This window comes from Rhea americana, unplaced genomic scaffold (genome assembly GCF_003343005.1).
Source record: "Rhea americana isolate MKP2758 unplaced genomic scaffold, rheAme1 scaffold_0, whole genome shotgun sequence".
Classification (NCBI taxonomy): Eukaryota; Metazoa; Chordata; class Aves; order Rheiformes; family Rheidae; genus Rhea; species Rhea americana.
The window spans coordinates 11,716,322-11,740,358 of NW_028185037.1; the positions used below are offsets into that span (position 1 = coordinate 11,716,322).

Here is a 24,037-nt window from a genome sequence, read left to right on the forward strand (position 1 = left end):
GCGCTAAAGCACCTCGGTTTGCGCGAGGAGAACGTTAGTCCTGAGGTTGCTGGTCCGGGACCTGCACTCGGAGAAACCGCGCCGGCTCCGCCTCGGTCCCTCTTGAYTTCTGCCGTATTAAAACCGTCGGAACAAGGGCTTCTGATGACTTAACGCGTCCAGAAGCCCAGTATTTCTGCGGTTTAGTGCGACATCGGTATTAACTGCGCGGAGCGCTCCGGAGGCGTGCACGCGTTTGGCTAGGTTCCTCCAGGCCGTTACCTCAGCCTCCCCCGAAGTCTGCAGCGGCTTCGGCGCTTGGGATCTGAGCTCGTAGTACTGCACCGCGCTTTGCGCCCCGTCGTAGGGAAGCAAGATTTTATTCTTGTAATTGAGTAGATTGAAGAAACACTTTTTTTTTTTTCTTTCAGGTGTGACTGCTGCAAACATTTCTGATGTCCTGAAAGAAAACTGTAGTTCATCTGTAAATGCAGACGTAAGCGCGTTTCCGGGTAAGTGGAGCAACGTACAACAGCGTAAGATAAACATTACTGAGGTCTTGTCCTAGGCAGATTTTTACGTTTAGGTGGAACGAGTCAAAAACTTGAGGAAACTGTCAGTTTCTGCAGGCAGGGTGGCTGTTGCAGCTACTGTTTTTATAGAGAACTGAGGCAGCTGTAAGAACTGAATAGTTAAGAGGTGGTTATGTATACTGGACACCAGAAATGAAAATAAAGCTGTTGAGAGGTCAGTTTTCTGACAAACTTCAATACACTTTCACACCAAGTAAGGGTAGAAAAGGGCTTGCTATCCACCTGAGCAGGGTATAGTTGATATTTTCCTGCCCAAGGTTTTTGTTTCTCGTGTGATCTCATCCCAGATCTATATTTGTGTCTGAACTTTTTTCAGTGGAGGTGGTATTTGTCTGTTGGGTAAGCCTAATCACTGAACATCTAATAAGTATTTTTATCTTCTTAGAAGAAATTCCTAAAGACCTCTTTGATGCTTTTTATTTTTTTTTTTATTTATTTTTGATGCTTTCTTAGTCTGAAAATTAACTCATCAATTCCTCACTTGGTTTGGATGTCTAGTGTTGAGCTGTTAATGTTCGCTGCACTGTCACAGCTGTCACCTAACTGTGATCTCTGTGAGGGAACCAATGACTTCCTTGAGGTGGGAATGTTGTGCTCTTTTCTATTTCTGTGCTTTTACTTCATACAAATGTTGAGAAAGCATCAGGCGCATCTCAGCTTGAGAACATTTCTGAAAATTGTGATTCAGTTCAGGTATGCTGGAAATGAAGAACATTATTGCTCAAAATGGAGTAAATACCAAAAGCTTTCTTATCTATTAACAGTCAGAGGTTTATTAATAGTTAGACTCTTAGCTAGACCTTAGTATATTTAGAACTTAATTATGATATCCAAAGAAGGTAGATATTAAGTCATTGTGGCATATTAAAAAGTTTGAAAAACATGTAAGATGCAAATGTGGTATTCCAGTGTTGATAGCTTAAGCTCAATCCATTCAATAAGGAATTCTGTGAAAGTTTATCTATACAAAAGTCAGCTAGGACTGAAAATCCTAGAATTCAGTTAAACTTTTTTTTTGTGCGTGATTTCATCCTCTGTTTCCCAGACATTCAGTTTAACTTGATATGAATGGAAATAGCAATCCTTTTAGGTGGGAAATCTATTGTGCAGTTGCTACTTTTGTTGACTTTCTTTAACCAACTTAGGTAATATTAGGCATAACTATGTAACTCAGCTAAGTATTTAAATTAAAGTGTCTGAGATTATCAAAACTAAGCTGTGATAAAACCATATATGGTCATTCCTCCTTAGAAGTTTCATTAATAAGGAAAAAAAGTCAGAGTTTTTCTGAAAATCCACATACAGTTTAACTGAGTTACCTTAGTGTCTTGTCAGCACAGTGCAGTAAGATGACCACTAAAACGATCCATTGAAATTCTTTAAACGGAGACAATAATTATAATAGGAAGAATAGATTGTAGTGGATTTTTTTATTTCAAATAATTGTTGCTCTCTTTTTAGCTTGCTCAGTGGCTGGTGTTCCAGGTGGAAAGAAATTGTATTTTGCAAGTCATGTTATATGTGGTTATTGTCAGGTAAGCGAGATTTTTTCAGAATGTAAGTTCTTCAATTCTCTGTCTGTTTCTAATGCATGTTAATACGATGATGTTCAAAGCTCTTCTTACTTTGATTAGTTCTGCAGTCCTGACTGGGAGGAAATAAATTTTGACACACAGAAAAATGAAGATTCATTCCAAACAAGCATTGATGAATGTCTGGGAATTATACAGAGTTTTGAGGAAGAGGACAACAACAGCAGAGAGTCACTGTCTATGACTGAGTATGCATATTATTATTTCCATTGAAAGTATAGTGATTTGACATCTAACAGTAAAAGCCCAAGGAAATCAAGAAAATTCAGCAAGCACAAGTTATTACCAAATCAATAGTTAACTGTGAAGAGTCCTACTACTAAAAATAATTATGTTTTTTTTTACATTGCTTTAATTTTCTTAGCTACAGATGACTCTTATCGAATAACAAAAACTTTCCCACTGCTGACAGTTGTATATTAAAAAAAAAAAAAAAAAAAAGCTTCCTGCTCACAAAAAGCAGATTGTCTTGACTCCTACTTCCAGTTTTACTGCAATTTGTTCTGAGGTAATTTAGCTTAGTCCTGTCTCAGTAAAATAGGAGATAAGTGTATCTCATTGTCTAGGTATTATGTTTGTGCAGGATTTTAAAAATGTAAAGTATTTACATCAGGTAGTGCTTATTGCTTGTAACATTTTGTTTCTAAATTATTTTTTTCAACGATGTTGCTTTTCATTTTCAGTATCTATGATGAAGCTGCAGAAGGTCTGCATCAGTTAGCTGATAAACTGCCTGCTCCAGGTAAGTCCTTTTAAAACAAAGGACAAACTCAAAAAGAGATTAATGTTAGTTATTACTCAGACAATTCGGCTGGTAAAAATCATAGTCAAATGGAGAAAAATGAGAAGACTGTTTTGCCTTTTGAATTCACTTGTATGCAGCCCTTAAAATCCACTTGTATGCAGCCCTGATAGCCTTCTATGATGGAATGACTGGCTGGGTAGATGAGAGAAGAGCAGTGTACCTTGACTTCAGCAAGGCTTTTGACACTGTCTCCCATAACATCCTCCTAGACAGCTCAGGAAGTGTGGGTTAGACGAGTGGACAGTGAGGTGGATTGAGAAGTGGCTGAAAGGCAGAGCTCAGAGGGCTGAGGTCTGATGACGACAGTGGCGTGGAGTCTAGTTGGAGGCCTGTGGCTAGCGGCGTCCCCCATGGCTCAGTACTGGGTCCCATCCTGTTCAACTTCTTTATCAGTGACCTGGATGAAAGCACAGAGTGCCTCCTCAGCAAGTTTGCTGATGATCCCAAGCTGGGAGGAGTGGCTGACAAACCTGAGGGCTCTGCTGCCGTTCAGAGAGGCCTGGACAGGCTGGAGAGCTGAGCAGAGAGGAACCTCCTGAGGTTCAACAAGTGCAAGTGCAGGGTCCTGCACCTAGGGAAAAATAACCCTTGGCACGAGTACAAGCTGGGGGCTGACCTTCCCGAGAGCAGCTCTGCAGAAAAGGACTGTGCTGGTGGATGACAAGTTGACCATAAGCCAGCAATGTGCCCTTGTGGCCAAGAACGCCAATGGTGTCCTGGGGTGCATTGGGAAGACTGTTGCCAGCAGGTCAAGGGAAGTGATTCTGCCCCTCTCCTCAGCCCTGGGGAGGCCTCATCTCGAGTCCTGTGTCCAGTTCTGGGCTCCCCAGGACAACAGAGACATGGAACTACAGGAGAGAGTTGTGCATAGGGCTATGAGGATGATCAGAGGGCTGGAGCATCTGCCCTGTGAGGAACGGCTGCGAGAGCTGGGCCTGTTTAGCCTGGGAAAGAGAAGACTGAGGGGGGATCTTATCAGTATGTAGAAGTACCTGAAGGGAGGGTGTCAAGGGGACGGGGACAAACTCTTTTCAGTTGTCCCATGTGAGAGGACAAGAGGCAATGGGCAGAAATTGAAGCACAGGAAGTTCTGCCTGAGCGTGAGGGGGAATTTCTTCACTGTGAGAGTGATGGAGCACTGAAACAGGTTGCCCAGAGAGGATGTGGAGTGTCCTCTGGAGATATTTAAAGCCTGCCTGGATGCTGTAGGTGACCCTGCTGAGCAGTGGATTGGACTAGATGATCTCCAGAGGTCCCTTCCAACCTTACTGATTCTATGAAAAGTGGTTTATTGAGGAACTTAAGCTGAAGCCAGACCAATCATACTTACAGAGTTTGCTGTTCATGATTTCGGAAGGTTGTGTTTCCCAAGAGATAAACAGTTAACTGCTTAAATAATTTTTTGATCTCAAATAGCACCAAAGTAGTAAGAGACAGTAAGCAATGTGAAACTCAACATGCAACTATATTGAATATTACTGAATAATACTAATTTGAGCCTATGTTTTCACAGGCAGAGCAATGGTTGATGTAATACTGCATGCTGTTGAACAGAATGTACCCAAGTTAAAAGACTGCTTACCTGCCATTGGTGCACTGAAACACCTGAGAGAGTGGCACTCTGCACAAATCACCATTGCAACAAATGACTTTAAAGGGTATGCTATTCATTTAGGTGTATAAACAAACTCGGGTTTTATGTTAGCATATGTTAATGTTTTAAAACAAGACACTTGATGTCTTTAGTACTTGACMAGTATTCTTTGCAATTATGTAGATTTGTCCTCTCATTGTTTGAGCGGAGGAATTACTCATATCTGTTTGTCGTAAGTGCGTGACTTAGATAAAGGGGTAGGCAAAAAAGAAAGCCCTCTGAGGTATCTGTTTCTACGAGAGCAAAAGGTAAAATATTTTTATCCTTACTTCACTTTCCATTAGTAGAACTTCACTAATGTGTTCACGTCAGTGTGCATACTGTGTTTTGAAGATCTGTTGCGTTATACTACATAATAACTCATAGTGGTTCTAGTTTTCCAATTTTTATAAAATTAATGTCTAATTCTACCTGTTTTATTTTAAATTTTTTATTTTCTTTAGTACTCTATAAAAACGTGACTGACTTGCTGCTTTTTGAAAGCTAGAGTATAAATGCTGTTACTTCTTGTATGCTTTTGAAGAGGCTTAACCCTAGAACTATTGATTCAACTTGAAATGAAGTCTTCAGAAATTAAGTTAAAATAACAGCTAATTTCTTAGAGAAAAATTCCTAGTACCCTCTTCTAATTGGTATATGTTGGTTTTGACGTGTCTCAATATAAGCCACAGTTCTTATTTTCTTGTGGAAAAAATTTTATGTGTGTATTTAATAACTTGACAAGGTCTCCTCTGCCCTTAATCAAGTCTTGTTTCCTAGAATATATCTTTAAGCTTAATCATGAGTTAACAAAACTGATTAAAATCAGGAAGTCTAGTGCTCAGTCCTTGGATAGAATTGGCAATTTCATGTAATACTCACTAAAGTTTACAGAAGAAGATAAACTGATTGCAGTGACTTTTGTCATGAAAAAAAAAAAACTTACCTCAGTTCTTATTGGTAACTTCCTGTGCAGCCAACTTTTGACTGAATAAATTTTGCTGCTCCTATTTACTTAAAAGTGAAACCATCTGGGCATTCACTTTCTTCGAAAATTCTCTCATTTTCTCATTCTCTCAGTGATGCTGATTTTAATTAGAAAATGGATGGCCTGTAGTAGAATATGCAGATACCGTTAATTTTGTCTCTTGTCTGTATTTTCATTACAGTCATATTTCTACTTACGAGGCTGACTTCAAACCAGCTAGATAGACCAGTGCTAGCTGCCTAGCTTTGCTCCAGTTACTAGCACCTGACCTTACTGTGGTATGCTTACAGCTTGCCAATGCCAGTGTTGTTTGGTATCTGACAAAGTTCTTTGCTGTCACGTTCAGGGGCGATATGAACAACTTCCTTTACAAAGCCTGAACGAGCAATTCTATCATATTTTGTACTTTGTGGAATGTAAAGATATATGTGTCTGTTTAAACATATACAAGACTATTCAATACCAAGGAGTAATAAATTTTCAGTCAAAGTGTACTGCGTGTTAATTTGTAATATTAAACTCAGATTAATTCTTCCTTATTTTTATAATAGATGGCAAAAAATTGCAGACTATCTATCAGCAGACTTTGTTTCTTCAGATAATCTCAGGAATATTATTGATTTAAAAGAACTCTGGAGGGGAAAGATTCAGATATGGGAAAGAAAGGTAAAATAAGTGCTTTTACTTACAGTAACTTTTAAAAAGTCTTTGTACGTTATTTCAGGCATTTTATGCTTTTAGCCAAATTTCTTTTTGACAACCTGTTTCTGAAAGGTAAAGTTTCTAAATATTTAATACAGCATTTCTGAGAAGCAGTGGAGGAAAGGGAGAACAATTTGCTTTTTAGCATACTGAAAGAACAAATGAAATCAAGATATATGGATTTTGAATTTCAGAAATTTGAGGCACTCTCCTCTGAAATACTTGCCTTAACATTTTGTTTAAAATCAATTTTCCTGTCTACCGCAAATCATTATGTTGTGGATTTTTAAGTCATTGTTATAAGCACATGTGTAATGTTTCTGGAAAGACTGAAAGCTTTGTCTCTGTGGAAAAACATGTTTATACTTTCAGTATTTGTTTGGATATAGTGCTTTGTTACCTAAACCTCATATTTTTATCTAATTTTACAGATCTGCTAAAATCAACTGTAGTAGTAATTGTTGATAATGCATGTAACTGGCTGAAGAGAAATACGTTTCTTTTGTAAATTTTCACTCTTCATCCACTAGTTACGATCGTGAATTCAACATAGGATAAATAATGTCAGAAGCATTCTTGTTAGCACTACTTTTTTGTATCTGTTTCTTTTCACTGTGTTGCTTCTTTTTCCAGTTTAGATCAGAAGTCAGGTTTCCAGACTTCTGCATGAAGGGAATTTCAGCAAAGCCATTCAGCACTTCACATTTAAATTCTTGCTTTGCTCCTAAGAAGCAGCCCAGTAATACTGATGGTTTAGCAGAGGTAAGGCTTATTCTTGATGTCTCTTTGGGCTACTATAATACACCTGGTTTGCCTTCCTGAGAAAATTAATTATTAGGGGAGTCTTAATTTGAATATTAAATCAAACATAGAAGTAATGTTTACATAGTTGAGGAAGTCTTTGCTATACATTGAGGAAGTCTTCTTTTGTTCATATGTAGGCAAAACAGGTCCTTAAAATTTGGTATGTTTGTTCTTAGGAATGTTATATCAAAATGTCTTTAAAGTTGAAGTTGAAAATTTGTGCAATCTCTACTTTTGAAATATGTAATTTATAAATAAATTTGATAGTTATCTGAATTTTTCTAGTTCATCTTAAAAGAACATTATTCAAAAATTAGTTATGCTGTTTTATCCTTTCCACTGGAAAGGTGAAAACTACAGAATTAGAATTATTGATGAAAACAAAATCCATGTTATAAAAATTAACATCAGTTAATATTATTTTCATTGTTAAAACACATTTGTTTTGGATTACATTTGGCTGGACCTACTAGGGTGTGTTTTTTCTGTTTGTTTTGGTTTTTTTATCCTTTAAATTGGAATAAGAATTAGTCTAGCACAGCTTGTTTCATGTGCACCCTTAGCATTCTAGGAAGTAAGTCTTTAATAAGATTTACATACATACATTTTTCTATGACTATATTTAATATGGTACTGTGAAACCTTCCGTTCATGTTCCTTTATACCTCTTTCAGATATACTTGCAAGACCGGTGCTTCCAACAAAACACTTTAACATGTCATGTGTAGTATTACCACTTACCAATGAAATCTCTTCACAGGTTTTTCATTATTATGGTCCTGCGTTAGAATTTTTGCAGATGGTGACACTTTCTGATCTACCCTCCTATTTTATATCAGATCTGGAATTTGAGCTGTATCCTTTCTTAAGTATCTAATGATAGTGGTCTCCAGCGGATAAGACTGAAGGAGTACTGAGAAGTCTAAAATAAAACTATACAGTGTTTCTTCACAGCTAGGTTTTGTATATTGACATTTAAATTACACTAACAATGTCTAACTATTTTTGATTTTACTGCCTTGTATGCTTCATCAAATGGTGAGTACGTTATTTGTTGGGAAAAAGTAGAGAAAAAATTTTATTTCCTGTGCTGTAAATTTAAAAAAATAATGCCAGCCATACTCATACTAGTGTATATAGTATGCTTCATATTAGAGAAACATTTTTCCACAGATAATATTTTTCTTACATAGAAGAAAAATTTACAGCAGGGTCTGGCAGAGAAATTTTGTGCTGGAAGTTGGGTACTGCAGAGTTTTAAAATGTGTTTGTATTGGCTGGAATCTATGTTTCTTGGGTGCTAGTCTTAGTGTGATGACAGGTAGCTGGGCTATATGAGCCTCCCAATATTTTGATACCAAATTGTCTGTTGATCCCTGCCTATATTAAAGATATCAGCAATATTGTATTTCATTTATAAAATTTCCAAGGTAACTGTACCACTTTGGAAAGGTAAGTTCAGTGAATTTTATAATACTTGAGTGTTACATATTACACACTTGCAGTCTTTATTTAAAATATAACTTATAAAATAGATTTACATACAATTCTTCTGACAATGGAGTTCCTTAAACTGTTCTGTTCAGGACCCTGGCAAGAAAGAATATCAAGAAGACATCTATGCTGCTTCTTGACCAGTTTTCTTCTCTCTCTGGAAAGGTGTGACATCTTTTTATTTGAGCTTATCATAAAAATTAAGACCTGTAAATTGCTTGCAAAAGATACAGGAATAATCCTAACTGTTGTTAGGTCCTAGTAGTTTGTAAACCTGTGAAGCTTTTGCTTTACCTTAGCTAAGTTTTGATCTCCTAAAAATATCTTGTTACTTTGAATCCTAACCTGATAGATATTTCGGTAGTTTTCATAATTCAAACATTTCTTCAGCAAAAGGCAGGGCTGCATTCAGGTTATAAAATTTCTCTTGCTAGTCTGAAGTGGAGAGCTTTTTTACTTTGCCTCCATTCTGATGTAGTATGTTCAGGTGGATAATAATCCTTTGCTTGGTGGTTTGATCCAGTGGCTAATTTATGTTAAACTTGATGTTAAACTTTAAAAAAATTATTTAAGTTGAATTTGATTTCTTTTGTTGTTGTTGTTTGTTTGTTTTAAATTCCAGATGCTGGCTGTAATATAGGCCTCCCCTTTTCTTAGGGAAAAAGAGCCTAATGGGGATTTGGTATCTTTTCCATGTGTTTTTTCTTTCAGTCTTATTTTATTATCATAGTCTGGTGTGAGATGTTTGGTTTGTTAAAAGGTTGAAGATCACAAACCATTCTACATTATCAGATGTTATTTGAACCTGGGTAAAGCTTTGCTATCCCAGTCTGTCTCGTATGTCCTTCTTATCTGTATCATTGTCATGCAGTGTTTGAAAGAAACGTTCCTTTGACTGGTTCCTTTTCACCTCCCTCCTGCTATGTAGTAGCAGATCTGCATCACAGACACTCTGGCTTTTGTCAGTTGTAGCTAAAGTATTTTTGACTGCAGAAACAAATGTCACTCTGTCTGAAAAAGCCTGACATCTATAAAAAGTGATTTTTTTTTTTAACTATCTCACTGTGTGTGGTGTGTATGGGTGTGGGTTTTTTATTTGTTATTTATTTATTTTTAAGCTCCAAAGCTGTTTAGGGATCTGTGGTACCTTAAGTAGGTATCATATTCATAACATATCTACATTTTAAAGTCAAATAATATAAATAAGGACAATTCATCTTAACATGATTTTTGTTGTTGTACTGCTACTTTTACCCAGTTATGACAAAACTTTGTTACTTGCTGCTCTCCTGACAGCGTCCTAGAAGAATGAGTGTGTCCTTTGCTAAATGTTGTGCTAAATAGCCACTTGCTATCCCCAAAATATGAAAGAGCTGGTGATTCACCTGTGAGGATGGCCTTTATGCCCAGCCAAACTTTTCCATCTAAAGAATCTAAGGGACAGCTGATAAATACAGCTGTTGCCTTTACAATATGTGTTGGTATCCAGTTAAAAACACCTTGAACACTTCTGCCTTTGAGGCCTGATGCCTTTCTAAGTTTCTGTCAATTTGCAATCGCAAATGGTTGGTCACATTTTTTTGTAGTTGACAATATTACATTTTTCCTTAGGAGAAGCACTCCTAATCTTGTATTTCAGATAAACAAACTTTCAACACACCTACAAGCCTATTTTCTTTTCTTGGAATGATAGCATGATTATTCATAGCTGCAATATATGTTTTTTTTTTCCTCGATGTTTAAGGCAATGCAGGCGTATTTATGAAAGTTTCGTGATGATTATAAATAAATCTGTGCCAATGTGAAAGGCAGCCAGCAATGTGAAAATGCAACGTGAAATGCAGCCTGCAATGTGAAAATATAATTATAGTGAATAACTAAGGTTCTTTTAGTGTAGAATTGGAACTTCGTTTTTCAGACGTGTTTAAAACTGTGGTTCCAATCTTCAGCTTGTTATTTAGGTTTTCAGTAGTTTTTTTTTTCCTCCTCCTCTCCAACTCTGTTCTTTGTTATGCTTAACCAAAAAAGAAGTAGGTTCTTTTTCTAAAACCATATCAAAAATATATTTTGGAATAGTTTTGTATTTGTTTATAGCTCCTATAATTTTCATTTTAAAAGAGAATATTAGACATTAGTCATGTATCTTTTACAATATAAGAAATTGTATTTCTACTTGTAAAAAAAATTAAATGACAAAAAAATTAAAACACATTTACAAGCTGCTTCTTAGAGTTTGCACATGTTGAATTGAGTACTTCTTTAAAATAGAAATTTCTCCTAAATATTTGTTTGGTCTATTGGAAGCATTATATATTTTTAGTCTTTTTTAGTAGCTGTGAAAACAATGTTTTATAACCTGAGATTCAGATACATACTTTTTTAATTATTAATAGTTTTTGGCTTGAAATTTAAATGTGAGCATAAACATAGTCTAGTATCAGATTTTTTGACAAATATTATATATAAAGAGGAAGAAAAACAGATATTTTTCAAAAAAAATGCAGAGTAGCTGCTTTCAACTATTTCTTTAAATTATCTTTTCGTTCTGGATGCTACTCTACATAGGTATTTTTAGCCAGATTGTTACAAGATTTGTAATAGAGACCTTTTACGTATGAATACAAATTCAGTAATTAATTATCGCTCTGCTGGAGCAAAAACAAACACAGCTTTTGCAGTTTGTCAACTGATGTTTCATCTCAATTGATGTGAATGAAAGAAGTGTTGAGTAAAGATATTTGTGTTTAACTGAAATGCATTTGAAATAATGCCTAATCAGCAGCTTAAAAAATTAAATGTATATTTCAGTAATATAGCATGTATGATATTTGCTGTCATTTTTTAGGTGGGAGCTTTATTTGCATTACCATGTAATGTAAGCAGTGTACTGATCCCATCCCCTGCCCAATTGAGTACAAAGAAGTGGAAGGAATATATGGCTAAAAAACCTAAGATGATTACTGGTAAGTAAGAAGACAATGACTGCAGGTGTATTTTATTCTGATTATGTATTTTATATGTATATTATGTATTCTTCTAATGAACTTAGGCAGTGATTGCAGTCTTCATCGACAGAAGGTTTTGCTTAATGAGTTTCCAGCTATGCAGATTTGTTGCAGAGAAAAACTGAAAATAATAAAGTCAAATTATATGATCATCATGGTTAACTAAGATCTAGGGAAATGATGCAGCTCTTTTAAACCATCGCTATGTGCTATCCTTCAGCTGAAGATCCAGCCTTAACATACCTTTCTAAGTCCATTGTACAGTCAGAGGGCAAAGATAGCCGCTTCTGCAGATGGAAAACCAGTGCGCTTCACTTTCTCATTTAAGCGTTTCCAAAGGTTCTCACACTTGCGTTTGATTTCTGCCTCTTCCACAGCAGATACAAAACTGTCTAACTGTTACTTAGGATGTGAGAGAACAGAATCAGTGCAGTCTGAAGGAGTTTGGATTGGATGGAGTTTCTTAGCCAGTGTTTTTTAAGTCAGGTTATGCTGAACACTGCCCTGAAAGCAAAGACACTGCACAAGTATTGACCATGAGGTTCATAGGGACAGAAAAACATCAAGCTAGAAGGAGCTTGGTGACAGCTCAGTGCTTACCTAGGACAGGATAAGACATAGGATTCTCCCTTCTTAGGTGATTTTTGTTGTTTATATGGTTTTTGAACGTATAATTCCTCTAGATTTTAAGGAGTAGTGTCTTCTCCTATTGGTAGCTGAAGATAGTATTTGTAACAGCTAAGTAGATGAGGATTTCTGGCAAAGACTGATGTTCCCACCTGGATGCAACCCTGTCTAACATGCTCTAGGTGATCCTGCTGAGTGGGGAGGTTGGACTAGATGATCTCCAGAGGTCCCTTCCAACCTTACTGATTCTATGATTCCATGATTTTGGAGGTCTGGAGAGAGGCAATAAAGTGAGAGGAATTTCAAATAGCTGTGTAATTAAGGGCAAGAAGCTTAATGGTATGGAGTGGATGCTAGCAATATATAGATTCAAAATGATCTATGCATGTTTGGAGGTGGCAGAGCAGAGAGGATATGATTACAGAGATGGTGACATTACTAGCATTTTCCACTGTACTGGAGAGGTACTCCTGATGTAGCTTATTTTAAAGCTGTTTTTCTGAAGGTGTTTCACAGTTATCTCCTGTTGTTTCTAAGTCCCAGAAGTTGAACTGAAAGGAGAATCTTGCCGATATTATTTCTTGCTACAAGGCAATGGCTCTGGAGGATGTAAAGCAACTTTGATTCATTCGGCTATTCAGATCAATGGAATGGCTGCTCTTGCTGCAGTAAATGGGAAGCTTAAGACAAATGCAGGAGAAACAGAATCAAGTAAGAATTATTTGTTTATTTAAAAGTATCTGAAGGTAGGTAAATGCTAGTAAAATTTATACATGCATTTTATTAATCTATGTTAGAAGGGAGAGAACAAGGAGGAACATTGTATTTTGACATATATCCTTGTGTGGTTTGCGCAATGCTTTTTCAAGATTCTTGAATTTTTTTAACATAGACAGAAATGTTAGTAAGAGCCCATACCTTTACACAATTTACTACTTTATCTTCTGAAACAAGTTCTTAAACTTAGAATCAGTCATTTCTCAAAACTTTCAGTAGTGCAAGTATTTTATTGTATAGGGAAATCCAGGTAATAGACATGCAAATCAAATCTACAAAGACTTAAAAATATGTTGTTATGAAGATGGACCAGCCAAAGCCTAAAATCTAGATGATTATCTATTGACAAACCTATTTCATTGAAGATTTAAAATAAAAACCTCAGGCAAGCAAACAAGTGGAATTTCAGGACTGTGTCTTGAGTTACCTGATAGATGCCCATATTACTGTGGAGTGGTTAGGATAAGAGCTAGCAGCTGATCATCTGATCCACTAGACCAGAACATATATGTAGACAGTTACCATAGAATAATTATCCTGTTAGCTAATACGTGTACTTGTAACTGCTGATTCGTGTATTTCCTCTCAACAACACTGACAAAGAAAAAGAGCACCATGACCTGCATACTATCATTTGTTTATTATCAAAATAAATCCATGTGGGATATGACTGACTGCTTACCATTTTGTGTGATTAAAATCCCATTAGTGCATTGTCAGAAAACTGAAAATCCTTGACAGTATGTTGGAATAGAGTTTTTCTGTTCTGCTGTCAAACTAGTGGTAATTTTAACTCCTTTGAATGTCAGTCATGCTAACTGTATTATCATATAGGTTTTGAGTGCAAATTAAAAACTAATGACACAACTGATATATCATCTATTCTAAGTTACCCTTTGATGTCTTGTAATTTATTCTTTAGGATTAGCTGTATTTTAAATCCTAGTTGTTTTTCCTTAATATGAAATTTGTATGTCTTCTTTATTTGTGTCTTCTTGAAATCCACTTTCTAAGAAATAGTGGCCTGGTATTGCTACAGTCCTATATGAAACTCTTAACAGATTTCTCATCTTTACAGATTGTCACATTGCAGACTTCATTGAATCTCTTCCGCGCTTCTGTGGAGAGCAGATTGTACAGAGAGAAAAGAAATTGTCACATATACAAGTGTTTGCCTTGAAGGAATATCTCAGTAAGTAACGGAGAAAGCACAAGGAGTTCTCAAACTAATATTACAAAAAAATCTTAATTTCAAATGGAGTGTGATAAGTCACCTTACAAAACCGAGATGGACTAGTCAGCTTGTGAAAAAAATCATAAATTGTACTGGAATTATATGATTTAAAAAAAAAATCATATCAGATTTGCCTGACTAAAGAGCCTGAAACACACAACCAAGTATCTTGGAGCCACACTCTTGCAATAACAGTAGAAATAGTTATGGTGGGTGAGAGTATCCTGTATCAGACACTGTGGAATGGAACCTTTCATATTCAGGCTCAGCATGTCCGGATGTTTACCTTTGGAAGATTGAAACCTGGAAGTATTCAGAAATACAAATACAGAAGAGACTTTAAAAAGGTGATTCACATCTAGTTTCAGCCATTTGTATTACTAAGTGTTTTTACTTGGCTGTGGAATAAACCACCACCATCTTGCTCAAGTTAACTTGTTTTCCTTTAAGAAGGCTCCAGGTAATCTTAGCAGATACAGTAGCTTTTCTTTCTTCCTTTCTCTTTCCTTTTATAGAGAGAAAGGAATTGACCAAGCAGCCTCCAGTTATTTCTACTGATGAGCTCAAGAACTTGTTAGTACTTACAAGAAAAAGGTTTTTGGAACTGTGCGATGCTAGTCTTCCTAAGCCTGTTCTACAGAAAGTTGCCAATAAAACTACGTCATACACAGTGACTTCTGGTAAGTATTTTTATTTAGAAAATTCACTACTTGATGTATTTGCTTAGCTGTTGTCAATTCTTTACTAAAAAAGTTGACTCAGACAAAAGAGGAAGAAAACTGGAAGAAAAATAGAATAGCTTTCTAGGCTTTTTTGCAAGCTGAAATTACCCTTGGCATTAACTATAGGCATTTTTTTTTCCCTGAAAAATTGATACAGAAAACATTTATCACAGCATAAGGCAGATTTACCTATGATGTTACACTTCTACTATGGGTTATCAACTTTCTATTATAGGTATATAAGCACTTCAGAAAAGGATACGTATTTTTTTTTCTTCCACTCTCTGTGTTTCAAGAGAAATGTTAATATTGTTCTCATCTTTGTTGCTTGTACATCTATTTGCTCTATGTCCAATTTTCATGAGTTAACTCCTGTGAAGTTCATGTGCATATATCTAGGATCATAGCAACACAGCTGTTGGGTAGAATCTCCTACATCCACTATAGGGAAAACTGTGGCACATTCATGGCTTCATCTGGTTGAACATCCAATCTGTGTCTCCCAAACGGAGGTGCTTGCTGCAAATATTTAGTGCAGTAGAGCACCCAGTAATGTTTGTACATCATACTGAGTGACAATTATAACTTATAAAGTTATGCTACATAGGACAAGGTTTCAAGATCTCTTAACATTCAACAGAAAAAGTTGATTTGTATTTGCCTCATTCATCAAATTGATCAAATTGCCTTGCTAACATGATGTACCTGCCTTTCTTTTTTTTTTTTTTTTTAAACCACCCATACCTGCACTGGTTGTCTCTTCCTCCAACCTCTCCCCGCCAGCATGCATTTCAGTATGATACATTGCAGCACTGTTGCTCATAGGGTTGCACTTAACATTTTGGAAATGACTATTATGTCTCTTCTGACATTTTTTATCAGCACAGTGTGGTACCAGTCTATGTGAGCACAGTACAATCATGGTTGTTTATCTTTGCAATACCCTTTTCACCATAGTTATTTTAGCATTCTTTTGCTAGTATCTGCTTCTCTTCATCTGCTTCTGGAGTACTTAAAGGAATCTTGGAAGCTGTAGTTCATTACTTTAATTCTCTAGTGCTTATCATGAGTTTAGCAATGCCAGATGTGTTTATGTGGATGTCTACATGGTTGAACACACTTTTTTTGTTACCTTGTGGACTTCTAAAAGAGCCAGAAATCTCTGGTTGGTAGTGTAAATTCCTTTGCTTTAGAGACAAATTGTATTCTGCTACTTGTGAGCAAACAGCAATACTTTTGCTTTCACCATGGATATTTTCTTGCAGATTTCGATTTAATGGAGGTGAATCCGTTGGAGTGGCCAGAAAGACATGTTCTTCAAAATTTGGAAAACTTTGAAAAAATTAAGCAAAAAATGAGGTAATGGTTAAATACTGTAGGCTTTCTCAGTTATGGACATTAAGCATAATTCTAGAGGAACTACTTGAACTGCTTTGACCCTGCTTGAGCAGGGGGGTTGGACTAGATGACCTCTAGAGGTTCCTTCCAACCTCAACCATTCTGTGATTCTGTAACTGTGTATTTAGACAGATATTTTATAAACTGTTTTGAAGTATATTGGTTTTCTTTCAGAGGAAATGTTGCTGAACACTGATGCCTAAGTTTCTGTTAGACTATCCATTGATAGTCCTTGGACTATCAATGTCTATGGGTGTTTTGGCAGAATTTCCTGGTATTTAGATTAATATTGTTTTGAAATTTTACTGACAAAACACAACTGAAAGTTAGCTTTGGAACTATGTTACTTTGAGCTATATTAAAGATGAAATGGCACTTCTAGGCTTCAGCCATACTAGAAAAACATGTAAAAGCTTTTCTCTAACAACACACTCAGTGACACAAATGATAAAATAAGGACAGTAAAGGAGTTTTGTCAACATGTGCAATGAGGTTGTGATCTCTTTGTAGTTCCTAAATAGTCAGGTCTAATATCAAAGCTCATATCATTTTAAAGGAGATGGATTTATTGGTTTCATGTTTGAAATTTGTATTTGGTTTTATTTTTCCTTCAGTGCTGTTTCTGTGAAACATATAGACCTTTGTGTCCCTTAAGACAGCCTTTTGGTTTCAGCCTAACTCTTACTTTGTGTAAGACTTCAGTAATCTGTTCTGGAACTTAACACATATGGTGACTGAGTTTTAAAGCCAAATATCCAATTTCTCTCTCTCTTTCTCTCTCTCTATTAATTCCATCCTGTGTCTCTTTCAAATACCAAAGTTGTCATGGCCTAGATCAGAGCACTGGATGTCACAAATTCTCACATTAGATCTCTTAATTTCTCATGTCTTTTTTTTTCTTTTTTTTAAAAGAGTATTGACTTTTTCCTAAGTATACATAAAACTTTTCCTTTGAACTTTTGAAGAGCTTCCAAAAGGACCTTTCTGTTTCATAGTTGGTTAAAATATGTTTCATCCTATTCTGAACTGGTAGCCTTCTGCTTATCCTGAATTGCAGTCCAGCATGTTCCTTAGCTGTAGAGGAGAAAGGACTTTGCTATACTTGATTGAAGACGCTAGAAAATAGAGAATTGCATGCAGTGGTGGTTTTATGGTTACTTTATTGCATGTTGTAAGTGTTTATGGGAATTAATTTTTGATCTTAAAAATCCATAATTGGAAAAAACAGGATAAATAATATAGTTCCTGTGTTTTATTTCATAACTAAGGTATAAAATGATAAAATTACTCTCTTCAGTGGGATGGTAGAGAATTTGCATTTAACATATTTAATTGTCAGGTTTCATGTAAGTGTTCTCAAGTAACAATCTTGTTCATTTTACTTTGAAAGTAAGCTATGTTTAATTGCTGTGGACTAGCAGTGATTCTTTTTGTATGCAACAAAATTACTTAATAAAAAAAATTTAGATTTTTTTAATTCTTTTCTCTTTCCCAGAGTTTCTATGTTTCCACATTCATCTGAGCAGTTACTGGGACATAAAGATGGCCAAAAGGAGTCACTGACATTGCTTGATGCTAAAGAGTTGCTGAAATACTTCACACCAGAAGGGTTACCAGTTGGTGATCTTCAACCATTACAAATTCCCAAACGGTATGATTTCAGTATATTGAAACAGATTATAGTCAGAACTGGTGTATGAAATTGCAACTAATGACTGAATGAGAGTCTCAGAATTGCCTAATTGGATTAGAGTTTGCAGCAGTAATGCCCTTATATCTCGTGTCTGTCAGTGAAATCAGCCCTTATGGTCATTATCTTAGCCCAATTGTTCTTGCTGTTTAGCTCTTTCAGAGATCCATCTTTGAAGAGAGGATGATTTTTTTGAGTGCTCTTTGAAGAGAGTATGCATCTAAACAACCAAATAAATGTCTGATTTGCAAAAGTGTGGAGTAGGCTTTTGCCATGACTGTGCTACAGACTGCTGCCAGTGTACAATTCTGTTTACAAAGGACTGTTTCTAGTGTAGTAGAATTTACTCTGGCAGAACTTTAGTTTCATTCATGTGACTCATTTAATTCAGTGTTAGGGAGGTTAGGTGAGAACCTTACACCCTAGCTGTGTTTGTCTCGTGGTGTACCGGCCCAGCATTACTAGCAATATTACTAACTACTGAAGCGTTCCTTGAAGGAGACTTGCCTACTCTCACTGCATTGCAAGAATCATCCTTGAAGTGTCTACTGGTAAATGTTATTGCATTAACCGTTGCATTCTCAGCAGCAAGACTGATTTAAGAATTTAATACATTAATTTTCAGGATCTGAATTTTTTTTGTTTGTTTTTTAAAGTCAAGCTCACTTGTACGAGGGAGTCAGGTGGCATTGTAGAGTCAGAATGTGCACTGCTTATGGAATGAGCTACTAGGTAGGCTTGAAAATCTTTGCAGTTGTTAGGGTTATATGTGTTCTTGACTGAAGATTTAATTTCCTACTGATGCTGTACTCCGGGCGCCTTATGAACTGCAAGACATGCTGTTTTGGTATTCCTATGTCAAGCCATTTGTTTTTGATTTATGGAAGTATAATGCATCTAGACTGCAACTATTTAAAAGCGTGTATATTTTTTTTCCTCTTTCAGTGAAAATGTTTTCCTTCTGACACCAGAGCTTACTCCTCGGAAGCTCAGAGGTTTGCCTTTTGAAAAAGCAGCTGGATGCCATTATCATGGAGTTGAGTAAGTTCCATGCCGCCTTTTCCATGAAGTATTTGCAGCTTCTGATCAAATTACAAGCAGAAACACTTAAAGCAGTGTGAATGTTATTAATGGAAAACTTTATGTATCCATTTCATTCACTGGAATAACTTTGCACATGCCTCTTCTCCCTTTCTTACCTTGATTTAAATTGTAGCACGGCCGCCTCCGTGGTAATAGCTCCCCTCCCCCACTGCAACATTTTGTTAAGTTCTACTGCTGTAGCTATACTCAGTGTCTCTGCATTTCATTTGGCATTGGGAGTGGCAAGAGGAAGAGGACTCACTAGCACCTGTCTAGTCACCGGAGCAGTGCATGAGCAAGCAACATATGTTTCTACTGAGGTGTATGAAACCTGCTCTGGAGATACTACGTGCAGGGAGCCTGAGCCCAATGTCAGCACACAAGTGTCACCTGTGAGAATCTGAAGAAGAATCAGTATTATTAGGACTGTGTTTGGTTTCAGACAGCCAGTGTTAGTGTCGAAGGTTCGGGTGGACGTTCATTATATAATGTATAAAAATCCTCTTTTCATTGAGAAGAGGAAAAGGACATACTGAAATACTTGTGTAGTTATTTCAGTATAACTCTTCTGTGTGCAAACTTTTTACATGGTACACCGTAGCCTTTCAGAAAATTAGTGGTGCAGCACATGTATGCGGTCGGTCTTCATGCAGTTCTCTGCCTTCTTCTAAAACTACATTTTCAGGTTACTAGAATGTGACCGAGTATACTACTGGTATATTTCTCTGAGCTTCACAAATAATTTGGCTAAAATTCACTGAGTTTTAACATAGGCTTTACCGTGTTCTCTAAGGAAATGAAGCAGTCATGCTCTCTGTTTAGCCATTTCCTCCCTTTCTCCAATAGTAATTTCTGAGTCCATTAGCCTTTTTAGGTTAACCTGAACAAAAGACACCAGCAACTGAGTAGATGGAAGAAATGCAGATATTTTTCTCCCAACAGGAAGCAGAAAGCACTTGGCCATTTTCTGTTGATATGTGTTAACCGGTTTGCAGGGGAGCCTGTGATAGACAGCGTGCATGAGGGATCAGATTTGGCACAGCACAGTTTATTCTGCCCCTTATCATCCCCCAAAAAGACAAGTAGAAACCACAGGGAAGCCTGAGTATTGTGGAGGAGAGAGAGGCCCCGGCATATTGATGTGACAGGGAGAGTGCGCTGGGAATAGAGGGAGGCAGAAGAGTGAGGTGGTGGAAACTGGAGATACAGTGAAGGGGAGGAACCTGGATATTGTGGTGGGAGTATCATAGGGAGCGTGCAGTCTTTTGGAGTGACTGGTTTTTGTACCGTGTAGTTGTGATTTGCTTACATCTGGATGACTTCTATATTTGTATTTGTAATTAAAGTCTTGCCAACAAAACAGGAATAACAGTTACGATTAAATCAAATTTCTGGGGGAATGAATCTGTGCCAAACATTTGGATCTTGAGTCGCAAAGCTCAAGCAATTGCGGTTAAAGCAGAGTGAGTAACATGACGATTTCACTTATAAAGAAAAAAACATTTGCGTCTTTGTAGGGAATGTGATTACTCAGGAGACTTAAGAATTTAAATAAGGAAAATTAAGCACCTTGAAACTTGTAAATTAAGAGAATTTAGTCTTATCAGATAATGAATTTTTTTTTAGTGGAAAGTTTTAATCAGCTGTAGAAATGGATTCAGCAGTCTGTTATAAGTGAATTTCTCTCAGAATATGAAAATAATCTGAAGAAAGTGGAGAAATCAGATCTAGCAATTTAATGAAATACTGTGTTAATAGACAAAAAGAAAGAATGTGTCCAGGGTTTCCAAGAGAATAGGTTACGTTATTACGTTGTTTGGAGGGTAAACTGAAAGAAGTATCATAGTGCTTGTTGAGAATGAATGGCATAATATTTGATAATGCTTTGGACTTTCCTGCAGTAAAGGTAACTTAAGTGACTGGCAATGAAACGCTGGGCTCTCGCAAGGAATCTTGGATATTAAGTAACAAAAAAGTTAATGTGCATCTTCTATTGTTTTAATCCCATGATTAAGTTTCACTGAGTTAGCACTGTTTTTTGTTCTTCTTAAATCTGAATATGAAATTATTTCATAAAAATGTGAATTTGCTCTCCTTAAAAAAAAAAAAAAAAAAAAAATCATAGATTCATTTGGAGTTGTACCAGATTTAAACGCAACGTCCTATTTTGACTTGGTTGATTTAAGCCACTTAATTCTTGTAGTCAATAGGAGGCTGAAAAGCTGGTGAAGCTTATGCTTGTTCAGTGTACACTCTTACATGTTTAGCATTTAAAAAAATAGGACTTTCTCATATAGTGGTGCTTATCTTGGACAAGGTTGAAGTTTACATTTCCAAAGAGTGCAGTCAGCAAAGAATCTGTACTAAATAGCACTTAGAACTGTTACCTTGTAGTTGCATTCACTTAACTTCACAGCAACCTAGTTTTGGCATAGCCTGGCTCTTCCTAAAATTATGTCGGTATCATTGCATTTTGGGATCTCTGAAGTACTTGTACCTGTTACTGAAAGGAAGAAAGTAGTTTTCCTAGTCAAAAAAAAGTAAATGCAGATGACTTAGGTTCCAGGTGCATGTTACAGAGATCAATATGGTCAAGTGATGGAGTAGAAATAGAGATACAGAGAACAGAGTAGATGAAGAGAAATCTTTGCTAAGTCTCGGATCTTTCAATAATGTTAGATGTCTCCCAGGAATAAGCAAAAGGGATATTGCATAATCACACTGCCATATTAGGTATACTGTGCATGTATTGTTCAAAGAAATGTATTGTTCAAAGAAAACAGTCTGTTAATGTCCATGAAAATTTTATTTGTGGCAGCACAGGGTAGGTTTACAAATATTTAGTATATAATTTATCTTATTTGTTGGAGTTGTACTTGAAAGTAGCCAAATCAGTCAGGAATGGATTAACATATTTGGCAATATTTAAGGTCTCTTTCAGAACAATACGTCAGTTCAAACAAAAAAGTTTTGGAGAATACACCATAGTCAAAAATAAGTTGTTCCATTTTTCTGATTGTAATAAATAAAGACTTCTCTCACATGCTTCTCTCAAATTTCAATTTTAGGTATTGTCTAGATAACAGAAAAGCTTTAGAAAGAGATGTGGGATATGCTGAACTTCAAACTCGTCTTATTCGATACGAAACTCAGACTACTTGCACCAAAGAGTGCTGTCCTGTACCGGTTGTTCTGAGCCCTCTGCCGTCTCCGGCAGTCCTGTCAGAGCCTGGAAGCGTACCTGATGGAGAGTCTTTACAAAGCGAATTCAGAACAGAGGCGTCAAGGCTAAAACGCAGATCAAAAGACTTGGATTGCTTTTATCCCAAGAAGAGGTAATACGCTGAATAAAATAAATCTTTAGCGTGAAATATTTCAGTAGTCTCTTGTGAAATACATCTTTCTTTCATCTTGAAATCTTTTTAGGCAAAGCTATCTAGGCAAATGTTCTTGTTGTTTAATCTTCTGTAAGTTCATTTTCTCTCCAGTGTGACTCCCATTGGATAGCATTAGATTAATCAAAACCATGCCACACAGGTACAACCCCAAATCTTTTATTTAAAATGTATTTTGCAAAATACATTGCTTGCTTTTGACAGGATGACAGATAGCCTTATCCAGGACTGAAACTCTCTGAGCTGTTGCAATACAAATAAACAGCTAGAGGTTTAGAAACTGACTACTGTACAAACAGAATAATTGAATTCCTAATCCAAAGACTTCTGGTATAAAATGATCCACCAAAATCCAAACTCCTTCAGTTGTCAGAGCTGTTTATTTCTCTTCTGAAAAACTAATTTTAAGATCTCCCTTTGTACCATATCCTCACTTTCAGGGTGCATACTCTTTGCATCAATAAAAAATAACTGCCATAATATGCAAATATTAACTCTAAATGCCCTTACTATGGTGGTCCTCTGCTTTCCCTTCTCTGCTGAGGTTAGGTACCCTTTGCAATCTAATCACTGATGTGGTACAGTAAACCTTTCTAGCAGGGATATTATTCTAGGAATAGCCTTATCTTTTGGAACTTATTGAATAGTTAGAGAAGATGGGATTGTGTTTAGTACTTCATACAACTGATGTTTTACAATTACTAACATTTTTGCTGTTAAAGGATCAAATAGTGCAAGGTTTCAGTAGCATTGCAACTTTCAAGTTGCCTTGGATAAAGATAAAAAAAAAAAATCTGGGGTTCCTGTAGGGTCAAAAGAAACTGGGTAGTTTCAAGAAGTTGTGTCTTAAGCCCAAGACTGGAGGCCAGCAAACTTGGCTTTTCCCTATCTAGGGTAATCTCCATATGCAAAATTAGTCCTTCTTCCACAGAGTTTTTCTTCCTAGTTATATAACTTATTCAATTTGTTCTGGAGAATTGTAATTGGAAATGGAATAGATTTAAGTGTCAGAGACCAAATCCAATGGTAAAATGATCTCCTGATAGGAAGAAAATTACAGTTATAGAATATTATCTGCCATTTTCAGATTCTCTTTGTTTGCAAGAATGTACAAATAGCAATTATATAGCAGCCTCTGTTGTAGAAGCAAAGAACTAATACAAAATCTATTTTTTTTCTTTTTTTTCTCTAGGCTAACTAAATCAGAAAGCACAGACTCTCTCGTTTCTCAAGCAAGCAGTAATAGTGGAAGTCACTATTCAGTTGCAGTAACAAGGAAGCGCTCAGAAAGATCAGTTTCTTTAGCTTCTGTACCATTGAAACAGTCCTGTCAGCCCCATAAAGCAACCACAAAGGCTGGCTCAGCGAGTCAAATAAACACAAGAGAAGCTGAGACTTCAAAGCCAACTAAGGAATCAAGATCTCAGAAACATACAAGGGTAAAGATTTATTTTGTTTGCTTCATGCTCAAGAAGTGTCTGTTTAACTTCCTTTCCATGTGTGAATTCACTTTTTC

General features: G+C 36.3%; 1 protein-coding gene across 1 annotated transcript in view; it reads left to right on the forward strand.

The window, feature by feature from the left end:
• MTBP (MDM2 binding protein) overlaps window positions 1-24,037 on the forward strand; it is a 29,502-nt gene that overhangs the window by 478 nt on the left and 4,987 nt on the right. Inside the window, exons 2-19 of the mRNA XM_085299684.1 lie at window positions 411-491; window positions 2,034-2,107; window positions 2,207-2,352; window positions 2,848-2,906; window positions 4,483-4,627; window positions 6,142-6,256; window positions 6,926-7,054; window positions 7,857-7,951; window positions 8,683-8,755; window positions 11,436-11,553; window positions 12,760-12,933; window positions 14,078-14,191; window positions 14,749-14,913; window positions 16,221-16,314; window positions 17,849-18,004; window positions 18,989-19,084; window positions 22,195-22,461; window positions 23,714-23,960. Coding sequence (XP_085155810.1) covers window positions 411-491; window positions 2,034-2,107; window positions 2,207-2,352; window positions 2,848-2,906; window positions 4,483-4,627; window positions 6,142-6,256; window positions 6,926-7,054; window positions 7,857-7,951; window positions 8,683-8,755; window positions 11,436-11,553; window positions 12,760-12,933; window positions 14,078-14,191; window positions 14,749-14,913; window positions 16,221-16,314; window positions 17,849-18,004; window positions 18,989-19,084; window positions 22,195-22,461; window positions 23,714-23,960 — 2,348 coding nt within the window. The remainder of the gene's footprint in view (window positions 1-410; window positions 492-2,033; window positions 2,108-2,206; window positions 2,353-2,847; window positions 2,907-4,482; window positions 4,628-6,141; window positions 6,257-6,925; window positions 7,055-7,856; window positions 7,952-8,682; window positions 8,756-11,435; window positions 11,554-12,759; window positions 12,934-14,077; window positions 14,192-14,748; window positions 14,914-16,220; window positions 16,315-17,848; window positions 18,005-18,988; window positions 19,085-22,194; window positions 22,462-23,713; window positions 23,961-24,037) is intronic.